The 24,015-nt window shown below is 35.6% G+C and overlaps 1 protein-coding gene across 1 annotated transcript; it reads left to right on the plus strand.

Moving 5' to 3' along the window:
* Positions 1-335: 335 nt before the first annotated feature.
* Positions 336-21,603, plus strand: LOC131749778 (rap1 GTPase-GDP dissociation stimulator 1-like; the record flags this gene model as incomplete). The annotated part of the gene is made up of 7 exons (XM_059051654.2): positions 336-461; positions 10,212-10,355; positions 11,155-11,286; positions 12,479-12,613; positions 13,965-14,090; positions 14,858-14,997; positions 21,477-21,603. Coding segments are annotated over 7 exons (930 nt in total), but the record flags the coding sequence as incomplete, so codon positions are not given.
* Between the last annotated feature and the right edge of the window lie 2,412 nt (positions 21,604-24,015).

The following is a 24,015-nucleotide window of genomic DNA, read 5'->3' on the forward strand; positions in this document are numbered from 1 at the left end:
CTATTATGAGTAATTTTTCTTCTTTGACTAAAAAGCCTTGAAACTATGAATTTATAACAGTAATTTTACTGTTGCTGTGATTACCTATATGTTATGCTAGTGAACGTTTATTTTATAGCCTTGAATAAAATTGGGCCAGAACATTTTCTTTAAAGACTTAGATGTTTTTCCTCTTCAGGGGCATTTTTTTAAATGGTTTTGATTGTTCCTGTATTTGAAGACAGTTTGTACTTATCAGTAATGGTAAAAAATGACCAAATATTGAAGGTAATAGAAAACAATTTCTGGGCTTAATTTTGTTTGCTTACTCTAAGTTTTCCTCTTGTTTTTTGCAGAGTCAAGTAAGGAACAGTTTGCCAGTACAAACATTGCTGAAGAGCTGGTAAAACTCTTCAAGAAACAAATAGACCATGATAAGAGGGAAATGGTGTTTGAGGTTCTTGCTCCATTGGCAGAAAATGGTGAGAAAATAAATGCATCTCTTGATTTTTGATCATGTAGGCTTTTTCCATTTTTTTCTAATATTATTTAATTGCCAGCTATTTAACTCAAAATTCTTTTTTTTTAAATTAATGATGTGATAAGTTTTATTTTGGGTATCTCAAACTTCAGCTACATTATCTACTGCATAACTGTATCTACGTTGGCCAAAGCTACTTTCCAAGTTTCTTTGGTTTTATAATCTTGGCAAAGATGGTTCTGTAGCTTACACATTCTTATGCCAATCTGGAAAAGGCAGCTGATAGGCTGAACTCCACTTACGTACCCTTGCAGGGCAAAAAGGTCATAAAAGTTGGAGTACCAGGCCTACCAACAGTGTGAACACTGATAAACTATTCCTGTCTTTGAGCAAAAAGTCTTAAGGGATACACTCTAGGAATAAGAGGGAACCAGAGTAAGCAAACCATCCCATATAAATAATTTTTCAAATACAGTGTCTAGCACACAATCAGAGAGGACCAGACACATGAGGAGACAAGACATTGTAAGCAAGAATCAGCACAAAGAACAGGCAACAGCAGCAAATCTCCAGATACTGGAATTATTAGACATTGATTCAAAACAGGTATGCTTATTATGTTCAGAGAGTTAAAAACAAGCTGAAAATTTTTAGAGGGAAGCTAGAAACTATAAAAAGTGAAATGAATAACAGATTTGAAAATGAAGCAATTGGAAATTCCTGAATTGAAAAATACAACCAAAATTAATAGATGAGTTTAACAGCAGATTAAATATAGTTGAATTAGAGAAATAGTGAACTGGAAGATAGATTGGAAGAAAATCCAGAATGAAATATAGAGAAATAAAAGAACCAATATACATAAGAGAGAATAAGAGGTACAGAGTATAAAGTGAGAGGGTCTCATATACATTTTTTTGGAGTCCCAGAAGGAGGGCAGATGGGAGGGCAGAAGTTTGAAGAAATTTTGTCAGAATGCTTACCAGAAATTATGAAAGATATCAAAGATTCAAGAAGCCCAATGAATTTAAAACATGATAAAAAGAAATACACATTTTGATACATCATATTGAAATTGAAAAAAAAAAAAAGACAAAAGTTTTAAAACTAGCCAGGAAAAAAATAGATTACCTTAAAAGAGGCAAAAGTTTGACAGCTAACTTCTCGATAGTAGCAATGAAAGCCAGATGACAAACATCTTCTGTGTGCCGAAAGAAAATAAATTCAGTCTAAAATTATAAACCCAATGAAAATACCCATCAAAACTGAAAGCAAAATGAAGATATTTTCAGGTTAGAAACTGTGAAAGTTCACCACCAATATACCCTTACTAAAGGAAATTATAAAGGATGTTTGTTAAAAAAAAAAAGGAAAATGATTCCAAAAACAAAAGGAAACTGACTCCAGAAGGACAGTTATAGGTACAAGGGAGGAGAAGGAAGCAAAAGAAACCCAGTAAATATGTGTGTAAACTCATGAACGTTGAATATATACAACAATAAAAATAATTCACTGAAGTTTAAAATGTATATGTGTATAATCTAAAATACACCACAGAATGAGTGTATAAATCTGGAGGGAGGTAAGAGTAGTTAAAGGGTCCCAAGACCCTTGTACTACATGGAGGAAAGTACTATTAGATTCTGGTGAATAAATGATTTCAAATTTTTTTGTTTGTTTGTTTTTTTGTGATATGCGGGCCTCTCACTGTTGTGGCCTCTCCCGTTGCGAAGCACAGGCTCCGGACGCGCAGGCTCAATGGCCATGGCTCACGGGCCCAGCCGCTCCGCGGCATGTGGGATCTTCCCGGACCGAGGCACGAACCCGTGTCCCCTGCAGCGGCAGGCGGATTCTCAACCACTGCGCCACCAGGGAAGCCCAATGATTTCAAATTTTAAGGTGAACTAAAATAATTTTTAAAACCAGTGTGTAACTACCAAACTAATGGAAGGATTTATGGAAAGTTTTTTTTGTTTTAATACCCCATCAATCCTAATTAACAGAAGAGCAGAGAGAAAAGGGAACATGGAACAGGGGGTAAAAATAGGGCAGAAAAAATATGCCAGATTTATGACACAGTATTTCATTAATTACATTAAATATGTGTGGCCTGAATGCTTTAGTTAAAAGACCAATCGTTAACTGAATTTTTAAAAACCAGCTTTTTTTAAAACAAGCAACACTTCTTAAGTATGAGGAGATTTAAAAGGTTGAGATTAAAAAGATTGAAAAAAATATACCATTCAAACCTAAAAAAGGCTGAGGTAGTCATAGTAATATCAGATAAAATAGACTAATATTAAAAGACTTGGTAGAGATAAAGAAGGTGACTTTATATGATAAAATGTCCAATTTTTGGAAGCTATAAAAATGTACATTATGTCAAAAGATATGAAGCAAAAATATTCAGAACTATGAGGCGCCCTAAATATCCACAAAAATCATTACAGAACAAACAGATTAAAAAATAGGAATATAGAAGATGTGGGGTGGGCTTCCCTGGTGGCGCAGTGGTTGAGAATCCGCCTGCCGATGCAGGAGACACGGGTTCGTGCCCTGGTCCGGGAAGATCCCACATGCCGCGGAGCAACTAAGCCCGTGAGCCATGGCCGCTGAGCCTGTGCTGGGAGAGGCCACGGCAGTGAGAGGCCCGCATACCGAAAAAAAAAAAAAAAAAAAAAGAAGATGTGGGCAACATGATTAAGAAAATTGATTTAATGGACATATTTTGGAATACTGCACCCTGCTTCAGAGCCCTTTCTTTCCAAGTACATAATGAAACATTTAAAACATGTATACTTATGGAAAAAATATCAAAAGATTGCAATCTTAGAGTATGTTCTCTGATCTAAGTGAATTACAATAGTAACTAATAATAAAAAGATAACTAGGAAATCCCCATTTGTTTAGATATTAAGAAATACACTTCAGATACCTCAGAGATCAAAGAAGAATCATGAAGAAAATTAGAACTTTTTTCTACTAATGAAAATGAGAACACTATCTCAAATCTTGTGTGTTGCAGGTAAAGCCATACTTAGAGGGATTTTTTTTTTCACTTTAAATGAATATAATAGAAAAGGAAAAAAAGCTAACATCAGTGAGCTCAGTATTAATCTCAGGAATTGAGAGAGGGAAAACAAATGAAACCCAAAGAAATTAAAATAGAAGGAAGGAAATACAGGAACTGAAATTAATAAAATAGAATATATGTAATGCAATATAAGCATATACTTGCCTATGTTGAGTCTGAAAAGACATCATAAAACTGGTAAATCCCTAGTAGGATTAATCAGGAAAAAAAGAGAGAGAAAGCACAATAACCAAAATCAAGAAAACAGAGATCTCACTACAGATCTTACAGATATTTGGAGAATGTTATGAAAATTTGATGCCAATACATTTTCAGGTATGGGTGATATAGAATAGAAAAGCTGAGTAATCTTATCTTAAATTTTTTCCAGAATAGGAAAAGCAGATATACTCACCAATATATTTTGTGAAGCTAATAAAATACCAACAAAGACAATACAAGAATAAAAATTAAAGGCCAGTCTCACCATGAACATAGATCCAAACTTCCCATAAACTTTTAGCAAACAAAATCCAATAATATATTTAAAACTTAATCATCATACCAAATTGGATTTATTCTGGAAATATAAAGTAGTTTAGTATTCCAAATGCAATCAATATAATTCATCACATTAAAACTTAATAAAGGGGAAAAATCATATGATCTTGTCATTCAGAAAAAGCATTTTATAAGATTAACTATCCTTCCATGATTTTTAAAAACTCTTTGCAAATTATCACTAGAAGAGAATGAAAAGAATATATAACCAGAAGCCTATAGAAAGCATCATACTGAGTGGTATAATAAAAAGCATTTCCTTTTAAGACTGTGAATAAGAAAGGTCATCCCCATTTTTATTTCTTATTGTATTGTAGGAACTATCCAGTGCTGTAGAGTAAAAAGGAAAGAAATAAATAAAACTATCATTATTCATAGATATGATTATATATATATCAAAAATACAAAAGAATATAGATTAATTTTTAAAATTAGAATTTGGTTGGGTTGCCAGATAAGACAAAGAATAACATCTAAAAACCCAAAGCACTGTATTTTTACATACCAGCAAAAACAGAAAATACATTTTTAAAAATACACTGTTAACTATGGTATAAAAAATGAAATATTTAAGGGAATTCCCTGGCGGTCCAGTGGTTAGAACTGCGTGCTTCCACTGCCAGGGACCTGGGTTTGACCCTTAGTCACGGAACTAAGATCCTGCAAGCAGTGCGGCGTGGTGAAAAAATAAAAAATGAATACTTAAGAACGGACTAATAAAAGATGTGTAATCTAAACAAGATCTCTCTCCTTTTAGCCTTCTTCCTTAGCCCTTCCCCACCACTGACTTGCTCAGGCATACCATTTACCAGAGGATTCGACTTTAATGCATTCAATAGATGTGTTTGTGTATGCTTATGTGAAATTGTATGATATCGTTTCATGAATGTATCTGTTTATAATTTACACAAGTGACATTTTTCTATAAGTTGCCTTGTATTCTTAACTTTTGTTGCTCAACAATATGTTTTAAGAGTTATGCATAACATTCTGTTATATAAGCCTACTTCACTTTAATTATTTATTCTATTTATTCTTAGTTGTCAACAACCCTCATATCCAGCAAATACTGGATTTCATTGTTCATTTCTTCTTTGCTAGTTGTTCGAAAAGCAAGTGTTTCATTTGATTGAACTTACAAATGGAGAGATGACCCATAGTCGTTATCCCAGACAGCATTCCAATTCTGCAGAAACCAATACTGACCCAGACAAAGAAACTATTGAAGCCATTGGGTAAAACACATAGATCTGTGTGCCATTTCTTTATGAAGATACCACATTTTGGATTTCTTTTTGTGAAATCTAGAGGTTGTGTTGCAATTTCAAGAAGAGGGTGGGACTGTATGAGATAATGACAGTCTTTTAACAGATACAATTTTGGTGTTATTCTTTTTAAGAAACTTTTCCTGTTTAAGCAGTAAATAGTTAGAATTGTTACTTTTTAATGTCATCTTGGAAATACCATCAAATGAAATTTGAAAAAAAAAAAAATTGAAAAAAAAAAATTTGAAAAAAAATACCATCAAAAAAAATTTGAAAAAAATAAAAGGTGTAAGAAAACTGTAGAAAGTCATCAAGAGAAATTAAAATCTAAATAAGTGCAAAGCTATATCACTTTCATAGATTGGAAACCTCGATTTTGTAATGATCTCATATCTCATCATACTGATCTGAAGACTTACGGCAGTTCTCATCAAAATCCCAAAGACCGGGCTTCCCTGGTGGCGCAGTGGTTGAGAATCCGCCTGCCGATGCAGGGGTCACGGGTTCGTGCCCTGGTCCGGGAAGATCCCACATGCCGCGGAGCAACTAAGCCCGTGAGCCATGGCCGCTAGGCCTGCGCGTCCGGAGCCTGTGCTCCGCAACGGGAGAGGCCACAGCAGTGAGAGGCCCGCATACCACAAAAAAAAAAAAAAAAAATCCCAAAGACCAAGAATAGCCAAGATACTGTGAAAGAGACTAAGGTAGCAGAACTGATTTTATTGCATAACAATAATAAAACTTCATTCTGATAAAACTGTAGTATTTAAAAGACAATGTGGTATTGGTTCAAAGATGGACAAGAAGACCAGTGGAACAGGATACCCCAGAAACAAATGGATGCATTAGTAGATGTTTATTTTACTAAGAAAAAAAGGTGTCACAGCAAAACTATATGGAAAGGACAATCTTTTTAATAAACAGTGCTGGGAATGGAAAGAATTACCGTTGGAGACACTCATACAATCCCACTTAATACTATTTGTTATTTTTTAAATTTTTATTTATTTTTGGCTGCGTTGGGTCTTCGCTGCTGCGCGTGGGTTTTCTCTAGTTGTAATGAGTGGGGGGGCTACTCTTCATTGTGGTGTGCGGGCTTCTCATTGCGGTGGCTTCTCGTTGTGGAGCATGGACTCTAGGTGCGCAGGCTCAGTAATTGTGGCTCGTGGGCTCTAGAGCGCAGGCTCAGTAGTTGTGGTGCACGGGCTTAGTTGCTCAGCAGCATGTGGGATCCTCCCGGACCAGGGATTGAACCCGTGTCCCCTGCATTGGCAGGCAGATTCTTAACCACTGCACCACCAGGTAAGTCCCAATACTATTTTTTAAATTTCGTTTCAGATAGATTATTGACCTGAATGTAAGTGTTGTAACAAGAAAGTTTATCTTAAAATATGAGATAGGAGAATGTCATCACGGCCTTGGAGTACAGAACGTTTTCTTAAGTCACAAAATGCTGTAACTATAAAGGAAAAATTGATAAATTTTGTTATTTTAAAAGTAAAAACTTTTATTCCTCAAAGGACACCATTAAGAGTGAAACGCATGACAGTAGATGAGAACTTATTTACAACACATGTAACCAACAGAGGGCTGATGTGTACAATATATAGAAAAACTCCCTCAAATCATTAAGAAAAATGTAGAAAACCCAGTGGGAAAATGTGCAAACGATTTAAGAAGGCAAAAGATAAAATCCAAGTGGCTAATAAACACATGAAAATGTGCTCAACTCATTAAAAATCAGGGACTGCAAAATAAAACCACAATAAAATACCACCACATACTCACCGGAAAGTGATAATACCAAGTGTCGATGAAGGTGTGGAACAGTGGAAACTTATTCAGTGCTGATGGGAGTGTAAATTGGTACAATTTGGAGAACATATCTACTGAGTCGGAGATATGCCTTCCCTGCGAGCCAACAATTCCACTGTTAGGTGTATACCCAGAAATGGGTACTTGTGCACCAGGAGCCATTACAAGAATGTTCATAACAGCATTATTTATAATAATGAATAAATGGAAACAACTCATATCCATTAACATAGAATGAATAAATGATGGTATATCCATATTATGGAAAAATACATAGTTATGAAAGAATGAAGACAGCTATAACCAATAGTGTAGATGAATCTTATAAACATATTAAAAGGAAAAAGCCAACACTGAAAAATACATATTTTAGGATTCCATTTATATGAAGTTACAAAAAAGCTAAAATTAACTATAGGTTTTAGGAATGATTATTTGGTGAAACTATAAAAGTATGGATGTGATTACCTTAAAAAGGGTGGTGATTTGAAAGGGAGAGATATGTGATAGAAAAAAGTAAAGTACAGAGGGGCTTCCAGGGTTGTTGGCAATGAATTTCTTGATCTAGGTGATAGTTACACAGTTATTTACTTAATAATAATAATTAAGAGTAACGTATATTTTATGCACTCTGCTGCATTTGTGGGATTTTTTCACCACTTAGAAAAGATTTTCAAATATACATTTATACAGATATACATGTACATATATATGATACATGTGTGTACATATATGTACGTATATGTGCAAACGGTGGTGATAAAGATAGATGTCCTTGGGCAGAATGGTATTGATCAGTGTGTGCTGGTCTGTCTGCTTTGGCAGAATGCCTCATTCATCCTTTTTAATAAGGCAATTTCAGCCTCCCACATATATATGTGATTACAGTTAAACTGTGAGAGGAAAGATCTGTAAACTTTAATCCTGACACATTTTAAATCTTCTGAATGCCCTAGATCTTATTCTTTAGGAAGAAATTTATTTTTCCTCTCATTTGGTGGTTTGGCCAAATAGGAAATTTGCATAGTGACCTTCAGTCAATTTTATGCCAGAGAATGACCTGTACCCTTCCTTCCAATATTTCAAAATAACAGTGTTTTTATCTCTTATTTGCTTTGTCCTCCACTATCTTCACTTGTGTTTTATAACTGTGCTGTGGATTGAATGATACTTTTGAAAACTTGTTTCTGGACTAGCCTTAGCATATCATCCTTGGTTTTCCTTGTATGCAAAGGAGAGTGATTCCAACATTTAAACTGGGATTTGTATAATTCAAGGTTTTTTGTATTTTTAAGGCTTCTTCATTGTGGCTTTCAATTCTAGTCGCCACACATTTCTACTTCTGTCATTCTGTAACCAAGGAAACGCCCTACTTTCAGCATGGCACAGTGCAAGTATACCATTTAAAAAAATATTACAGGTTGAATATTCTGGGTATTCTGAAATAATATGCTAAAGAATATCAGCGATCCTAGTGATAGAAAAAAGCCAAATTTTTACACATTAAAATTGTCTGAAAGAGCAAGTCTTAAGTATGAAAACAGTCTTTGTTTCTTCCAAATAAAAAGCTTGAACTGCCATTGCTGTAGATATATGTATATACAACTTAGGGAAACTGAAGACTAAAATAAAATCCAACTAGAAAATAAAATTTAAATTAAAAAATGTATGTGTAGCAAATGTATTTCTGAGGTCAATTGATCATCATATATCTTAAGCAGTATCAAGTATACCCAAAATATTTAAGTAGGCCAATTTAGGTTAAAACACAAAGATGAATGAGGTATATTGTGGGAGACAGATATGGATGCAAATATAAAATCTTCAATGAAGTAAGTTCTATAATGAAAGAATATTTAAGATATTAGTGGTGCAAATAATATTGATTTGATAGGCTCACAGAGTTTGCTATGAAGATAATTTTTTTTAATGTAATTGGTATGTAAATTCTGTCTCTAAAATGCCTTAGTTTGTTAGTTATCCATCAGAAAACTTGAAAGTTATTTGTTTCTTTCAACTTTTATTGTGAAAATTTAAAAACCTATTCAGGGGCTTCCCTGGTGGAGCAGTGGTTACGGATCCGTCTGCCAACGCAGGGGACACGGGTTCGAGCCCTGGTCCGGGAAGATCCCACATGCCGCAGAGCAACTAAGCCCGTGCGCCACAACTACTGAGCCTGCGCTCTAGAGCCCACGAGCCACAACTACTGAGCCCACGTGCCACAACTACTGAAGCCCGTGCACCTAGAACCTGTGCTCCACAACAAGAGAAGCCACCGCAACGAGAAGCCCACGCACCACAACGAAGAGTGGCCCCCACTCACCACAACTAGAGAAAGCCTGCACGCAGCAAGGAAGACCCAACGCGGCCAAAAATAAATAAATTTATTTTTTTTTTAAAAAAAACCTATTCAGATGTAGAGAGATTGTAGTATAATGAACCATCATGTACCCATCACCCAAGAAAGCTTCAAATTAATGAAAACCTGAAGCGTTTTTTAAAAACATGACTTTCAAGTTCAGTAAGTTACAAATTAATTAACTGCCTTAGGAAGATAACATCTGTACAAATATGGATCCAAATATCACATACTTGTGATATACTTTGAAATTTACTAATACCTCTTTTTAGTATCTTTGTATTCAAACGCCATTAGTGAATGTGTTTTAACTTTATCTAACAGTTATGTGTGTTTTATTTTAAACAGTGTGCTATATTTTATAGTATTGCCTTTTAAATATGAGCATAATATCTAGAATAACAGTAGAATGATATTACTTACCTTCAGAGCTGAGAATCAATTTGTTTAGTTGCTGCCAGACATTGTGAAAAGTGACATCGTATCAAATAGAAATGAAATAAAGCTTTTGTGTATTTAGCTGCGCTGTCAGATACTCCCTTTTGAAACTCAAATCTTCAGAGGTGTGTTATCTAAATCATGCATTTTTTTGGTTTTTTATAATTCTTTACATTAAATTGCTTATACCAGAATTCCTATTTCATCTCAAATTTTGGTTATTTTGTTCACATTATTCTTTAGATGCTATTAAGCTGCAGCTGGTTGAAGCAGGCCTGGTAGAATGTCTGCTAGAGATTGTTCAGCAGAAAGTGGATAGTGACAAAGAGGAGGATATTGCTGAGCTCAAAACCGCTTCAGATCTAATGGTTTTATTACTTCTTGGAGGTGAGTTGTAATTTATGCCAATGAAAGAACATGACTGTCAGATATTTAAAAATTTGTCATCTCTTTTATAAATACGATATTAGGCATTTTCTCATTTTCCTGTCACATTTAATCCTGTTGATGTGATGATTTTGAAACCTTAAATACATCATGAAGAGAACTAGAGATAATGGACCTGGAAAAGAGGAACCTTTACTATCTTCCAGTCTTTAAAGAGCTGTCATATAGAAGGGACAGCTGTGGCACCAAAGGACTAAAAGCGAGATGGCTACTTGGGACTTAGACTCGAAAAATTCTAAGCCCTTTTGTCCTGTCTCTGCTAAAAGGTTATTAGAAAAAGAGTCATTACTGGGACTTCCCTGGTGGTGCACTGGTTGAGAATCTGCCTGCCAGTGCAGGGGACACAGGTTCGATCCCTGTTCCGGGAGGATCCAGTGTGCCGCAGAGCAACTAAGCCTGTGAGCCACAACTACTGAGCCCACGTGCCACAACTGAAGCCCGCACGCCTAGAGCCTGTGCTCCGCAACAAGAATCACCGCAATGAGAAGCCCACGCACCGCAACGAAGAGTAGTCCCCGCTCACCACAGCTAGAGAAAGCCCGCGCGCAGCAATGAAGACCCAACGCAGCCAAAAATAAATAAATTTATAAATTTATTTTTAAAATAGAGTCATTACTTTTCCCTTTGTGAATTATAGATTGTAAAGTATCAATAGTGATTTCCCAATTGGGTATTCAGTTAAGAATATGGATATGTTACTTCTAAGTATTTTCCTCTTACCTGTTGCATTTACCTCTAGATGAATCCATGCAGAAATTATTTGAAGGAGGAAAAGGTAATGTGTTTCAAAGGGTACTGTCTTGGATTCCATCAAATAACCACCAGCTACAGCTTGCTGGAGCATTGGCAATTGCAAATTTTGCCAGAAATGGTAAGCATATGATTATCTGATTATTAAATCAGACCTTCTGTATTTTTAAATTTTGCTTTGCCGTAACGTATACTAAACCTAAAACAGTTCAGAAGCATGTGCAGTATCTGTGTGTAATACTACCTTAATTTTTCAGAAATCTGAAATACTAATATTGACTTTCCCAACAAATTATTTTATGCAATTCATCTAAGTTCTAACAGTTTAAAGGTCATGAACAGTGATTATGAAGTCTTTCTTTTGAGTACTCTGTACTTCAGAGATGAATAAACTTGAGTCCCATTCTAATAAACGTCTGATCTGGGAGGATGTACTCTTTTGCCTGGTGATTTTATTTTGGATTTAATAATCTGAGTATTCATTACTGTGCCTCATTTATACTCTTACGTCTATAAAACTTAAGCATGGGTAATCCTCTGGTTTAGGATAGAATATTTACTTAAATAATATTTCAGAGGCACCAGACGTCCATGTATATTTCCGAAGTCTGACACTTCTGCTGTTCCCTCTAGAAACTTATACTGTGTCTAGGAAATATGAGTTATTTTTGTTTTTAATTTGATTTTATTTGAGTATTAACTGTTGTTATAGCATGTTATAATAGATGACTTATTCCATTTTTCCTTCCTTTTTGGGGACCATTATTAACTTCTTAATGATGAAATTAAGACTGGCAAAATATTGATAATTATTGAAGCTAAATGGGGGGTAAATAGTAGTTCATTATAATATTCTCTCTGCTTTATAAATGTTTCAGAAATTCTGTCTTTAAAAAATAATTTAAATATCAGCCATGATGACAAAATGTAGAGTACTGTCACTGTAACGTTCGTAGAACGCTGGCATACTTCACTATAAATGGAAACTATTGGAGGACATTTTAAGCATGTGGTTTCTACTTACTCATCTTCTGATATATTATCAGGAACTCAGCTAGAGACTTTTTTGGCCAGTTTTGAAAATTTTGGCCAGTTTTTAAAATTTTATCTATTTTAAGAATCTTATAATCAGACTTCTCAGTCAGTAAACAAACAAAAAAAATCTGTAAATCTGATGTGAGAAGGAGATGGAATTCATTTTATTTTCTTATAGCTCCATTTTCCCTAATGTAGATAATGGGCAGGAATCCGTTTTACAAAATATTTATAGATATTTGTAAAGAGGGAAAAAAATGTTTTTTGTTTTTATTTAGATGGAAATTGTATCCATATGGTAGACAATGGAATTGTAGAAAAACTTATGGGTTTACTGGACAGACATGTAGAAGATGGAAACGTAACTGTGCAGCACGCGGCACTAAGTGCCCTCAGAAACCTAGCCATTCCAGGTAAGACTTAAGAATGGGAGCCAATGAGATTTATTCTAAAAGTCATCCATGAGATGGGGTGCTTTGAGACAGTTGTATCAGTATCCTTTTTATTAGCTCATGCTTTTATCTTGTTCTCAGTGCAGTCCAATCTTTTAATCTGTTATTTAAATGAAATTCGTGGTTTCAGTCATAGAAACTGCTCTGAAACAACATCAAAGCTAAGGTCAATAGCTCAAAAAGCAATAGTGCCTACTGTACAGCACAGGAAACTCTACTCAATATTCTGTACTGACCTATACGGGAAAAGAATCTAAAAGAGAGTAGATATATGTATATGTACAACTGATTCACTTTTCTGTAAGCAGAAACTAACACAACATTGTAAATCAACTCTACTCCAATAAAAATTAATTTTTAAAAAAAAGAATGGGAGCCAACCGTGTAAGAGATAAAAATCTGTCGTTGTGATTTGTGGACCTGCCCTGACCAAGAAAAGAAAAATAGTCTTCAGATTGCTTACATTTTTCTTACTAATAAATGGAGATAATATGTTAAAGAAGTTTTCTGAGATTATACAAGTATAATCTTCCTTTTTCAGATTATTCAAATATTCTATTACTTTTTGTGAACTACTAGATTTTCATCATATTGTATAGTTAAGATTTTTTAAGCATCTTCAGCTGAGGTAAGATAATGGTATCAATTAACAGAATCCCTTAAAGAATGACTTTTAAGAATTTATTTTCCCTACGAGCAGACGTACAATTTTTTTAAATAGCCTTAATGTGCCTTTTTGGATTACAAGGCTTTTGAAATCACATTATCATGGTAACTAATACAGGATATAGTTGAAACTATCCTTTTATTCTACTTTCTAAAGGTAAATTTCTGATTAGGTAAAATAGTATAACTATATGAAAATACAATCTATATAAAATCAATTTGGCTCATGTAGCAGATTAATATTGTTTATTAATGTCTATAATATCTATATTAACAGTTGGGTCAAGGACAGAGGTAAAAAGAAACATTTATTAAAGTTGAGGAATTGTGCTTTTCATAAATAAGAAGGCAACATTGTCAGATTTCCTTTACAAATTATTAGTTTATGATCAGGTTTTAAAAGCAAGTAAGTGTAATTTTGTATGTTGTGCTCCTGTAGACAAATAGGATACTTATCCCCTAGCCCTCCATTCCCAGTCCCATTCTTAAAATTAACAGAAAAATAACGATGTTGTTTTAAGTAGAAAAATATAACATGGGGCCTTAAGATAATAAGACACTCAAAAAATGTATATTGAATTGAATGATTATCATCAAAAATGCTAACATCATTTTAACCAGTCTTTTTTTTTTTCTCTCTCTCTAGTTATAAATAAAGCAAAGATGTTATCAGCTGGCGTCACAGAGGCAGTTTTGAAATTTCTTAAATCTGAAATGCCCCCGGTTCAGTTCAAACTCCTGGGAACATTAAGAATGTTAATAGATGCACAGGGTAAGAGAAATGCTTTCTCAAGGTGCATTTTTGGTATAATAGTCCTAATGTGCCTCTAGTGGAAAAAGGACCTGTTTTTAGCTTTCAGAATTATGTAATCATAAAGATAAGTAACAAATAAAAGGCAAAAAGATTGGTTTTGGAACCCCATTCATTAATTTCCACGCTAGTTATAATTGACTTTAAATGGAAATTATATTGCATTTCTCTTTATTAGTACATATAATCTGATTTTAGGTTGATTTATTAGTGGTTCTTGAGGGGTTTTTATGTTTGGGAATTTTCTATACCCTTTCTTACCTTGTAAAATTATCAAGTTTCAATACAGTGACAGTCAAAATTTTTTTAAATTTGTTTTGCAAACAGGGAGATCATTTTTCTGTTCACAGAAACAATAATGAAAACCAATCCTTGGAATGAGTTATATTTATTTACTTATTTCTAAATTCTAAACCTTCTCTATATTGATGCCTTAGAGTACTGCTAAAAAGTCTTTGGTACAGTTTTCCAGAGTACTAACAGACTGCGAGGCTGAACCAAAAGAGTATAAAGTTGTTTATTTTGTTTTTGTAGAAAAGTCCACAACTGAAAAGAAAATCTCAATAGTCCATCAGATACGGAATATTTTCAGTTCTTGCTTTAATAAAATTGTTGTGTTCTGTTTTTAGACCTGTAATTTTCCTTCACACTCTTCCATCTTTACCAATTATTTTACTCGATTGCCTATCAGTGATTCATTCCCTTGTGGTTTGCCTTCTTTCCTATAGCAGAAGCTGCTGAACAACTGGGAGCGAATGTTAAATTAGTGGCGCGTCTGGTGGAATGGTGCGAAGCCAAAGATCACGCCGGTGTGATGGGGGAGTCAAGCAGACTGCTCTCCGCCCTCATAAGACACAGTAAATCAAAAGTAAGTCCCGGAGGAGACCGCCCACTTATTTATGAAACAGGTTAAACGAAGATGAAAAGAGAAAAGGCGTAAAAGTAAAGGTATTCCTTGACTTGTGTAAATCTCCTTCATATAAATAATTGACTTCACCGTAGTAACTATTCCAGCTGATTGGCCACAGGAATGTTCGTTCCTCCCCGTCAGATGCCACCTCTTGGCATCTTTCCCTGCAGCAACAGCAGCTGTTAACTTGGACCTTCCTACTACCTGTCTCACCTGTGGCGCCTAAAATCCCATCCATTTTCACTGACACCAGTGCAGGACCAAGTATATTGTTGACAAGATGGAAAGTATCAAGAAAGTATAGCAAAGTGAACTCCTGTGGTGGTCCCTTTACCTCTTCATCATAACTGCTCCGTCAGGCCCATTTGTTCATTTAACAGTCAACATTTGGGTACGTACAGGGTAAATATTATAAAATATAGTGTGACTTTCAAGAATTAACTGTCCAGTGGGAGGGCAGATATAAAAACAGCATTAAAGCCTCATACTCCAATTCAGATAGAACTTAGAAGACAGAGAGACCAACTGTCTGGGCATCACAGAAGGGATCATGTTTTCGATGTTAACTGGGAACCTCTCAGGAGGACAGCGGGAAGGGAAGCACAGAAAAGCCTCCACGCAGAGACAGCAGTGTGCCGGTGAGCTCTAAAACAGCATGGTCTGAGACGAAAACTGCAACTCAAGCAGTATTGCTGGAGCACAGCGTGTAGGGACAGTGGCCAGAGGGGAAGAGAAGAGGGGATCAAGATGAATTATGTGCCAGGTTAAGGCGTATGAATTTATTCCGTAGAGAATTAGGAGGCTCCCAAAGGATTGTAAGCACCAGGGTGCCATTATTTGGTTTTCTTTAGAAAGCTGACTCTAGGGCTTACTAAGGGCGAGGAAAACAAAGTTTTTCAAAAATATACATGTGAGATGATAAATAAAGGCCTGAATTAAGGTTTTGGGTTAAGCCATTTGAAATGGCTGGTATTCAACCATTTTGACACAACGAAACAATAGAAGCAGTGAGGATGGAAAAGAAGGATTTGAGAAAGATATGAGTGGCAGGATTGACAGAATTCAAAAGTGGGGTCCAAGGAGAAGGAGCTCTTAGAGAGAATTCCAGGTTTGGGGCTTAGCACCAGGTGGGGTCATCACGCCATTTATCAAAATAAGAGACTACGGGAAGAACTAACATACCCTAACCTGCTTAACTCTTCTGTCCTTTTCGGGGTCTTTACCTAATTCTTTGCTCCGTTCTGTGAGAATTCTTAACGGTGGTTTCATTTAGGCAAACCTTAATTCTGTTAACTAGATTACAACAAACAGAGCCATGTTTGGGCATCTGAATTTGGAACTCTCAGATACATTCCTGTTACTTGGTGGTGGTTAGGCCAATGAAGACTTGATTAATCCATAATATACCTTAAGTTCACTAACAACTGACAGAATTGTATAACCAAACCATTAGTGGACACAAAATGTGTCCACAGGAAGATACGTTCCATCATCTTAAATAACCAAATCTTGGAACCAAAGCTATTCAAATGCTGTAATACTGAGATCTGAGGGTTTTGAGGCTTTTCTGTTGGTTCCATTATCACAGATTCCCTTTCCCTTATCTAATACCATACTCCCTCCCCACAAAAGTTTTCAAATAAAATACCCATTAAGCATCCATCACCATGTAGGTTCTTAGAAAAGACTTACGAGAAATATGGGATGGTACCTTTCTAGATGTGTGTGTGTGTGTGTGTGTGTAATAAAAAACAATTTGAAATGATACGGGATTACAACTTTATAGTTACATTGTAACTTTTTTACAGTTCAGTACCAGATAGGCTACTTTTTCCTTTACATGTTTCCTACAGTTGTGATTATACTGCTACTAAGACGCAATAAGAACCTTGATTCATAGACGTTAATGATTAGAATATAAGGTGTGTTATTTCAGCTCTGGATTAGAGTTATTCATTTAAATTATTTTTAAATTTAACAAACATTAAAGGAATAGATGATTCTGTTTGAACAGCATTTCTCAAAATATGTTCTATCGAATAATAACTCCAAGAAATGTTCCAAGAAAAAGGGTTTCATGGTCAGAGTAGTTAGGATAATAGTGCATTCCCTTTACTTGCCTTTAGAATTCTGTAGAAGCTCTAAAGAAACTTCCTTAATTTTAGCTATTTAACTGTGGGTCTTTTTTGCAAGAGGCATCTATTAACATTCCACTGGACATACTTTGGAAAATGCTGCTCTGCAGTAAGTTTTTAAAATAATTAAACACTAGGTACAAATTTGTTACATTCCTGTATATCCTTAACCAACTGTTGTGAATCACAGCTCTGTCCTTATGTTATTCTTAAACTTTGAATATTCTACTCCTTTTAAAATACTTTGAATATTCTACTCCTTTTAAAGTCACCCTGAATTCTACCTTAGAGTCCAGTCCTCCAAAAGTTTGCACTGATTCATGGGGTTTCATGCTGGCTTAGGCCTTTCAGCCATATATGATGTATCCTTGTGCTTATGCCAGTAGGTAAAATTACATCTTCCCTCTAAAGAGTACCCTAGGCTAGGACTCCTAACCAACTAGCTGGACCTTCTGACTGCAGATATCAAAAACAGAGAAAGAAATATAATTTGCCTCTATAATAGGAATATAAAATTTCCCTCTTATCAAAGTAGGCACTTTCCTTTAACCTGTAAGAGTAAAACATTCTTCATCAGTATCAAGCTAAAAACTTGTTTAAACAAATGTACTTAGTCATTTGCTTATTCATCCAACATTTACTTAAACCTATACTGAGAGCTTTGATGATACAATATTAAAAAAGAAAAATTTTGGTAGGTGATTCAGTAGCTATACCAGCCTACAATCTTATAAATCGATTATCTCAAATTCAAGCCTATCTCAAACCATTCCATTGTAACAACATTGTTATACAATTTTCAACAGAGTCTTTAGCTGGATTTAGCTCAACAGTTAAAAGCAAACTGACCATAAATGCTAAATGTGTGAGATTGTTAACATAGATAATTTGCCTTAGTTATATATGTACCAAAATTTACCTTTCCATAAGAAAACTCCTTGAAAAATAGGATTATGAAATAAAATAGTTTCAAACTTTGTAAAGCATTATAAAATATTTCCAAAATTCTTAAAGACTCTCCAGAGACATCTAAGGTTTAGAAGAAATACCCAGAGAAAACAAAACGTCTCATTATGTATATCTACAGTTTACTTACTATAAATGAAATGGTTTCAGAGAGGTTAAAGTAATCTCTGGATTATTTTTAGAAGTGTATTGGTTAAAATTATTTTTAATTCTCCAGGTGAACCTTCTTGCTCTATGGAGTGATGCTAATATTCTTTTTTTTTTTTTTCAGTCTTTTTTTTTTAAACATATTTATTGGAGTATAACTGTTTTACAATAGTGTGTTAGTTTTTCCTTTACAACAAAGTGAATCAGTTATATCAGTCTTGAAGTTAAAAATATAACTTTAAAATACATGTACAGAGCCCCTTCAAATCACATTAAATGACTGCCTCTGCTTGGCATTATGATGAATTCAGTGTGTATGCTTTTCCATAGAACACAAATGGTTAAAAACAAGACCTAGTAGTCAAACTGCCTGGATTGAATCTTGGCTTTTTACCATTTAATCACTGTCTCATTTGGGGCAAATTCCATAACTTAATCTAAGCTTCAATTTCTTCATCTATAAACTGGAGATAATATCTAGCTAGTGGGATTTTCTGTGAGGATAAAAATGAGCTACTATCTGTAAGTTGCCCACTGTATAAGTGTTGTCCAGTGTATAGGTGTTTCTCCATACAGGGTAGCTGTCAATAGTAATAATCCTCTTTTGTCATATGACACAAGTACAATGCTCCATTTATCTTTTTTCCTCCATTCTATCGGGCAAAGTGATTCTGTAGAGTAGCTACTCAGTAAGCATTTATTGAAGTAGGAGGAGAGAGGGCAGGCACTTTATTTTTTTTTTTTTTTTTTTTTTTTTTTTTTGCGGTACGCGGGCCTCTCACTGTTGTGGCCTCTCCCGTTGCGGAGCACAGGCTCCGGACACGCAGGCCTAGCGGCCATGGCTCACGAGCTTAGTTGCTCCGCGGCATGTGGGATCTTCCCGGACCGGGGCACGAACCCGTGTCTCCTGCATCGGCAGGCGGATTCTCAACAACTGCGCCACCAGGGAAGCCCGGCAGGCACTTTAAAGGACAGTACTCAGATATTTGTTCCAGAAAAGTGAGATGGAAAAGAAGCTGTGCTTTGATTTAAGGGGTCGGGGTGGGGGGTGGTGATTTTTGGTATTTCTGATGTGCAAATTTTCTTCATTCATTCATTCCTTTCCCTTCTTTCTTCTCCAGTGGGCTTTTGAGGGTGAATCACAAAAGAGAGGATGAAATGACAATCCAGGAACCTTCGTAGGTGACTGCATATGTATCTTGTGAATCTCTTTTGATCTTTTTTACTCAACAAGCTCCTTTGTGATTTTTATAAAATTCTTCACTAATTTTAAGAATTCTGTATCAGTTTCAAATGAACTGCCTCTGAGTAAGCAGTAGAAAGCAGTATATAGTCACCCTCATCCCTTGGTATCTGAGGGGGATTGGGCACCCTCTCAGCTACCAAAATCTGTGAATGCTCAAGTCCCTTATATAAAAATAGCATAGCATTTCCATCTAACCTACGCACATCCCCCTTATACTTTAAATCATCTATAAATAACTTATAATACCTAATACGATGTAAATGCTAGTAGATAGTTGTAAATACAGTGTAAATACTAAATAGTTGCCAGCGCACAGCAAATTCAAGTTCTGCTTTTTGAAACTTTATGAAATCTTTTTCCTCAAATATTTTCAATACATGGTTGGTTGAATCCATGGATGCAGAACCTGAAGATATGGAGGGCTGACTGTATTGGGAGGCTTTCTTCTCATTAGAAAAGGCTTTAAAAGACAGTTTCTCACTTTCTAAAAAAGTTTATGTGAAAAGACATTAAATGCTAGAACACAACTGATGTAAAAACTCAGAACTTAGACTCTATTGATTTAGAATGTTTGCTCACTAAACAAGTTTGGACTCAAAGATACTGTCTATAAATAGTTTTCTTAAAAATTTACATAAGTTGGGCTTCCCTGGTGGCGCAGTGGTTGAGAGTCTGCCTGCCGATGCAGGGGACGCGGGTTCGTGCCCCGGTCCTGGAGGATCCCACATGCCACGGAACAGCTAGGCCCGTGAGCCGTGGCCGCTCAGCCTGTGCGTCCGGAGCCAGTGCTCCGCAACGGGAGAGGCCACAGCAGTGAGCGGCCCGCGTACCGCAAAAAAATAAATAAATAAATAAAATTACATAAGGTAGAAGCATAAAGGAAACCCTTTTTCCAATATTTTAGCAAATTAATTTGAAAATATTTCTAATTAGTTTTGTACCATTGAAGGTAACTTGGACAGGCTACTTAAAATATTCAGTGCTTACTTCAAATTACTAAAAATAGTGAAAAGTAGTAAAATTACTTTTAAAATCTTTTAAAATTGAGGCTTTCTACTAAATCATATTTAATCCAACAAAACCCTAAGTGAGATGAAGACAAAAATGAGTACTAGAAATAAATGTACCCATTTCTTTCTTTCTAGCCTTTGCTGTATACTTTTATGTGTGTTCTTCATGTAATAACTTTGTAATTATAACAAAAACCTATGAGATGCACACTTACATTGTCTCACTGTCATAGGCGATGTCTCTGAGATGCAGAGAGAGTCAGTAGTTTGTCACAGTCAGTAGGATTTATTGAGTCTGGAGCCCACTGCCTCTCTGCTGCTGGAGAGGACAGAGCTGTAGGCACCACGAGAAATGAGGGGGAGGACGGAGGGGGGGGAGGGGGGGGGGGGGGGGAGACAGAATTTTTATTAAGTTCTGCTCAAGTCCTTTTGTATGTAATCTAGTTTTGTTAGATCCAACAAAGGTTTTAAAAGGCTGCATACATACATGCATACATGCACACAACATAGGTAAAAAGCTTCACCTGATGCATCTGAAAAAACTGCTGTTATAATAAAAATTTGAAAGGAAGAACTTTTTACATTATTATTCCAAGATTTATTCTCTTTTGTTGATCTCGTGGTAAGTCTTCATTTGGGGCAATGGCACTTTTATTTCTTTGACTTTGTTAGCTTCTGGGATTTTCTGTTCCTTGATATGAACTGCAGTGGTCTTTTTCGCTTAGGTAATTTAAGTTGTCATCTTTTGATGAATTTATTTAAAGCTAAAAGCTTTTTCCTTCTCTTCTGTGAAGAAAAAGAAATTATGGTTAAATGTAATGATTCATAGGGACACTGTCAGAAAACCACTCAACCGTGAATTGACTGATGGTAAAGCAGTTTCTGTATGTTTAAAAGTAAAGTTTATAATTCTGTGATATTAATTTATTGTAGGATGTAATTAAAACCATTGTACAAAGTGGTGGCATCAAGCATCTAGTTACCATGGCAACTAGTGAACATGTAATAATGCAGAATGAAGCCCTTGTTGCTTTGGCACTAATAGCAGCTTTAGAATTGGGTAAGTACCCCAGTGACAAACTTATTTTCTCCTATTTTTATCTTGGATGAAAGGAAGCACAGGAGTGGAATAGAAGTCAGACAGAACCTTGACTAGAAGCATTTTGCCAGTGTGTTTCTGTACCCGTCCGGATCTGAGTATATGGAAAATCATGTTCTATAGATTGTGACCGTAGCTGTCCTTTTTGGTTGTTCTTTTGGTAACGTTTTTAGGGTAATGCTTTAAGGTTAGTTTGACTCTTAAGTGATAATACCTCAAAGCTTAGGCACTTAGGGAATACAGAAAACATTTTCAGCAGACCTCACGGAGAAGTGAAACAATACTTAAAATACAACAAGTTCCAGACATCCAGACCTTCTCTTCCATCTCTACTACTGATTCTCTCTTACTAACCTCCTCCTCTCTGACACCACGGTTTCTGTTGCTTTACAGCATTGCCTTCATTCTAAATTCTCACCTTTTGTGTCACTCTTCTGTGTATTTACGTTCAGAATTCCCCCAAAGCAGAGTCTAAATGATGCAGGTAGTTTCTCTCTAGCAGTAGCATTCCTGTTACTCAGAATTCTTCAGGAGAAGCTAGCTCATAGGCATCTAGTTTATGGGTAGCAACTTTGTCTCCGGAACCAAACTCTGATACATAGTCAGCTGGGGACAATCAAAGTCACATGGCCTGTGGTAAGGTCTGAGGTCGCCTTACATAAGGAGGACTATAGACTTAGTAGCGATGTCCTGTTCGGTTCAAAGCCGTTCGGGTAAATACTGTTAACTGATCACCTCAGTTCCCAGTGATGATTTTTGTCCATAATTCTCACACTGGGGCAAGTGGACCCACCAACCCTTATCCCAGGAAGGAGAAGCCGAAAGATAAACATGGTATATCTCCTTCAGTGTCAGATTTACTCAGATTTCAGGTATGAGAGATTTGAATTTTTGTCCTCTTAAGGGGACAGTTAAAACAATTTATAATTTTTTTAAAATCAGGTATAAGTAGGATGTAAAATTTTCTTGAATTCTAAAGATAGAAAACGTCAAGAAAATATATGTGGCTTTGGTCACTAACTTAGGTGAAAGATGCTGTGATTTCCTCCATGGTTTGGGTAGATTATGTGAGTCTGTCCAGAGGTCCAGACACCTTTAAGAGGGGAAGCTATGATGAAGAGGTGAGAGGTGGTGAGGACATTGAATACCAAACGGGGTTCATGGCTTGATTTTTTAAAATGGCTTAAAGTGATAGAGCAATTTCAGAATATCTTTGACTTCCTATCCTGGGGTGAATCTGGTCTTGTGCCCTTCATAACTAGTATCTTCTGAATCGGCTTTAATTTTGTCTGCTTCCTGATAGCTGAGCATTTGCCCGAGTCTGTTTACCTCACCACAGAACTATCTAAAATGACAAAACATAATCATATTTGTTGTTGGTTGATGTCATCTAGTGTTTCCTAGGCTCCTTGAGCCTAAGATTTAAAAATAAGGTCATACTACCTTTTTAATATAAAATATACTTTGAAAACCATATTTTTCCAAATGAGTCCTTACAGGCTTTTAGATATTATTAAGGAATTATTATAAAATTTTTGCATGATAATAGTATTAAAGCAACATTTTAAGAGTCCTTATCCCTTTTTTTTTTTTTTTTTTTTTTTTGATAATTGTAGATTCACAAGCAGTCGTAGGAAATAATACAGAAAGATCCCTTGTACACTTTGCCCAGTTTTGCCCAGTGGTAACATTTTGCAAAACTAGTGTAACATCCCAACCACTGATACAATGTACCTATCTTATTCATACTTCCTCAGTTTTACTTGTACTTACTTGTGTGTATGTTATATTCAGTTTATCGCCTGTGTAGGTGTATCTGAGCAGTTCTAATACCACAAGGATTCTCCATTTATAACCACATTCACCTACCTCCTACACTGCTCCTAATCCCTGGAAATCACTGATCTGCTTTTCATTTCAAAAATATATAAATGGAATCATATAGTATGTGACCTTATGGAATTGGCTTCTTTTGCTCAGCATAAATTCCTAAAGAGTCATTGATTTGTGTGTTAATAGTTCATTCCTTCTCATTCCTGAATAGTATTTTGTGACATGCAGGTACCACAATTTGTTTAACCATTCACGTATTGAAGGACATCTGGGCTGATTCCACTTTGGGATTTTTAAAAATAAGGCTACAATGAACATTCATGTATAGGATTTTATGTAAACTTAAATTTTCATTTTTCTAGATAAATGCCTAGGAGTTACTAGATGACTCCTGGGTTGTACGGTAACTTCATGATTGATATTTAGAGAAACTGACAGACTGCTTTTCAGAGTGGCTGTACCATTTTACATTCCCGCCAGCACTGCATAAGTGATCTAATCTGCTCTGTACCCTCACCAACGTTTAGCATTGTCCCTGTT

The sequence above is a fragment of the Kogia breviceps genome, unplaced genomic scaffold (assembly GCF_026419965.1).
Source record: "Kogia breviceps isolate mKogBre1 unplaced genomic scaffold, mKogBre1 haplotype 1 scaffold_511, whole genome shotgun sequence".
Lineage (NCBI taxonomy): Eukaryota > Metazoa > Chordata > Mammalia > Artiodactyla > Physeteridae > Kogia > Kogia breviceps.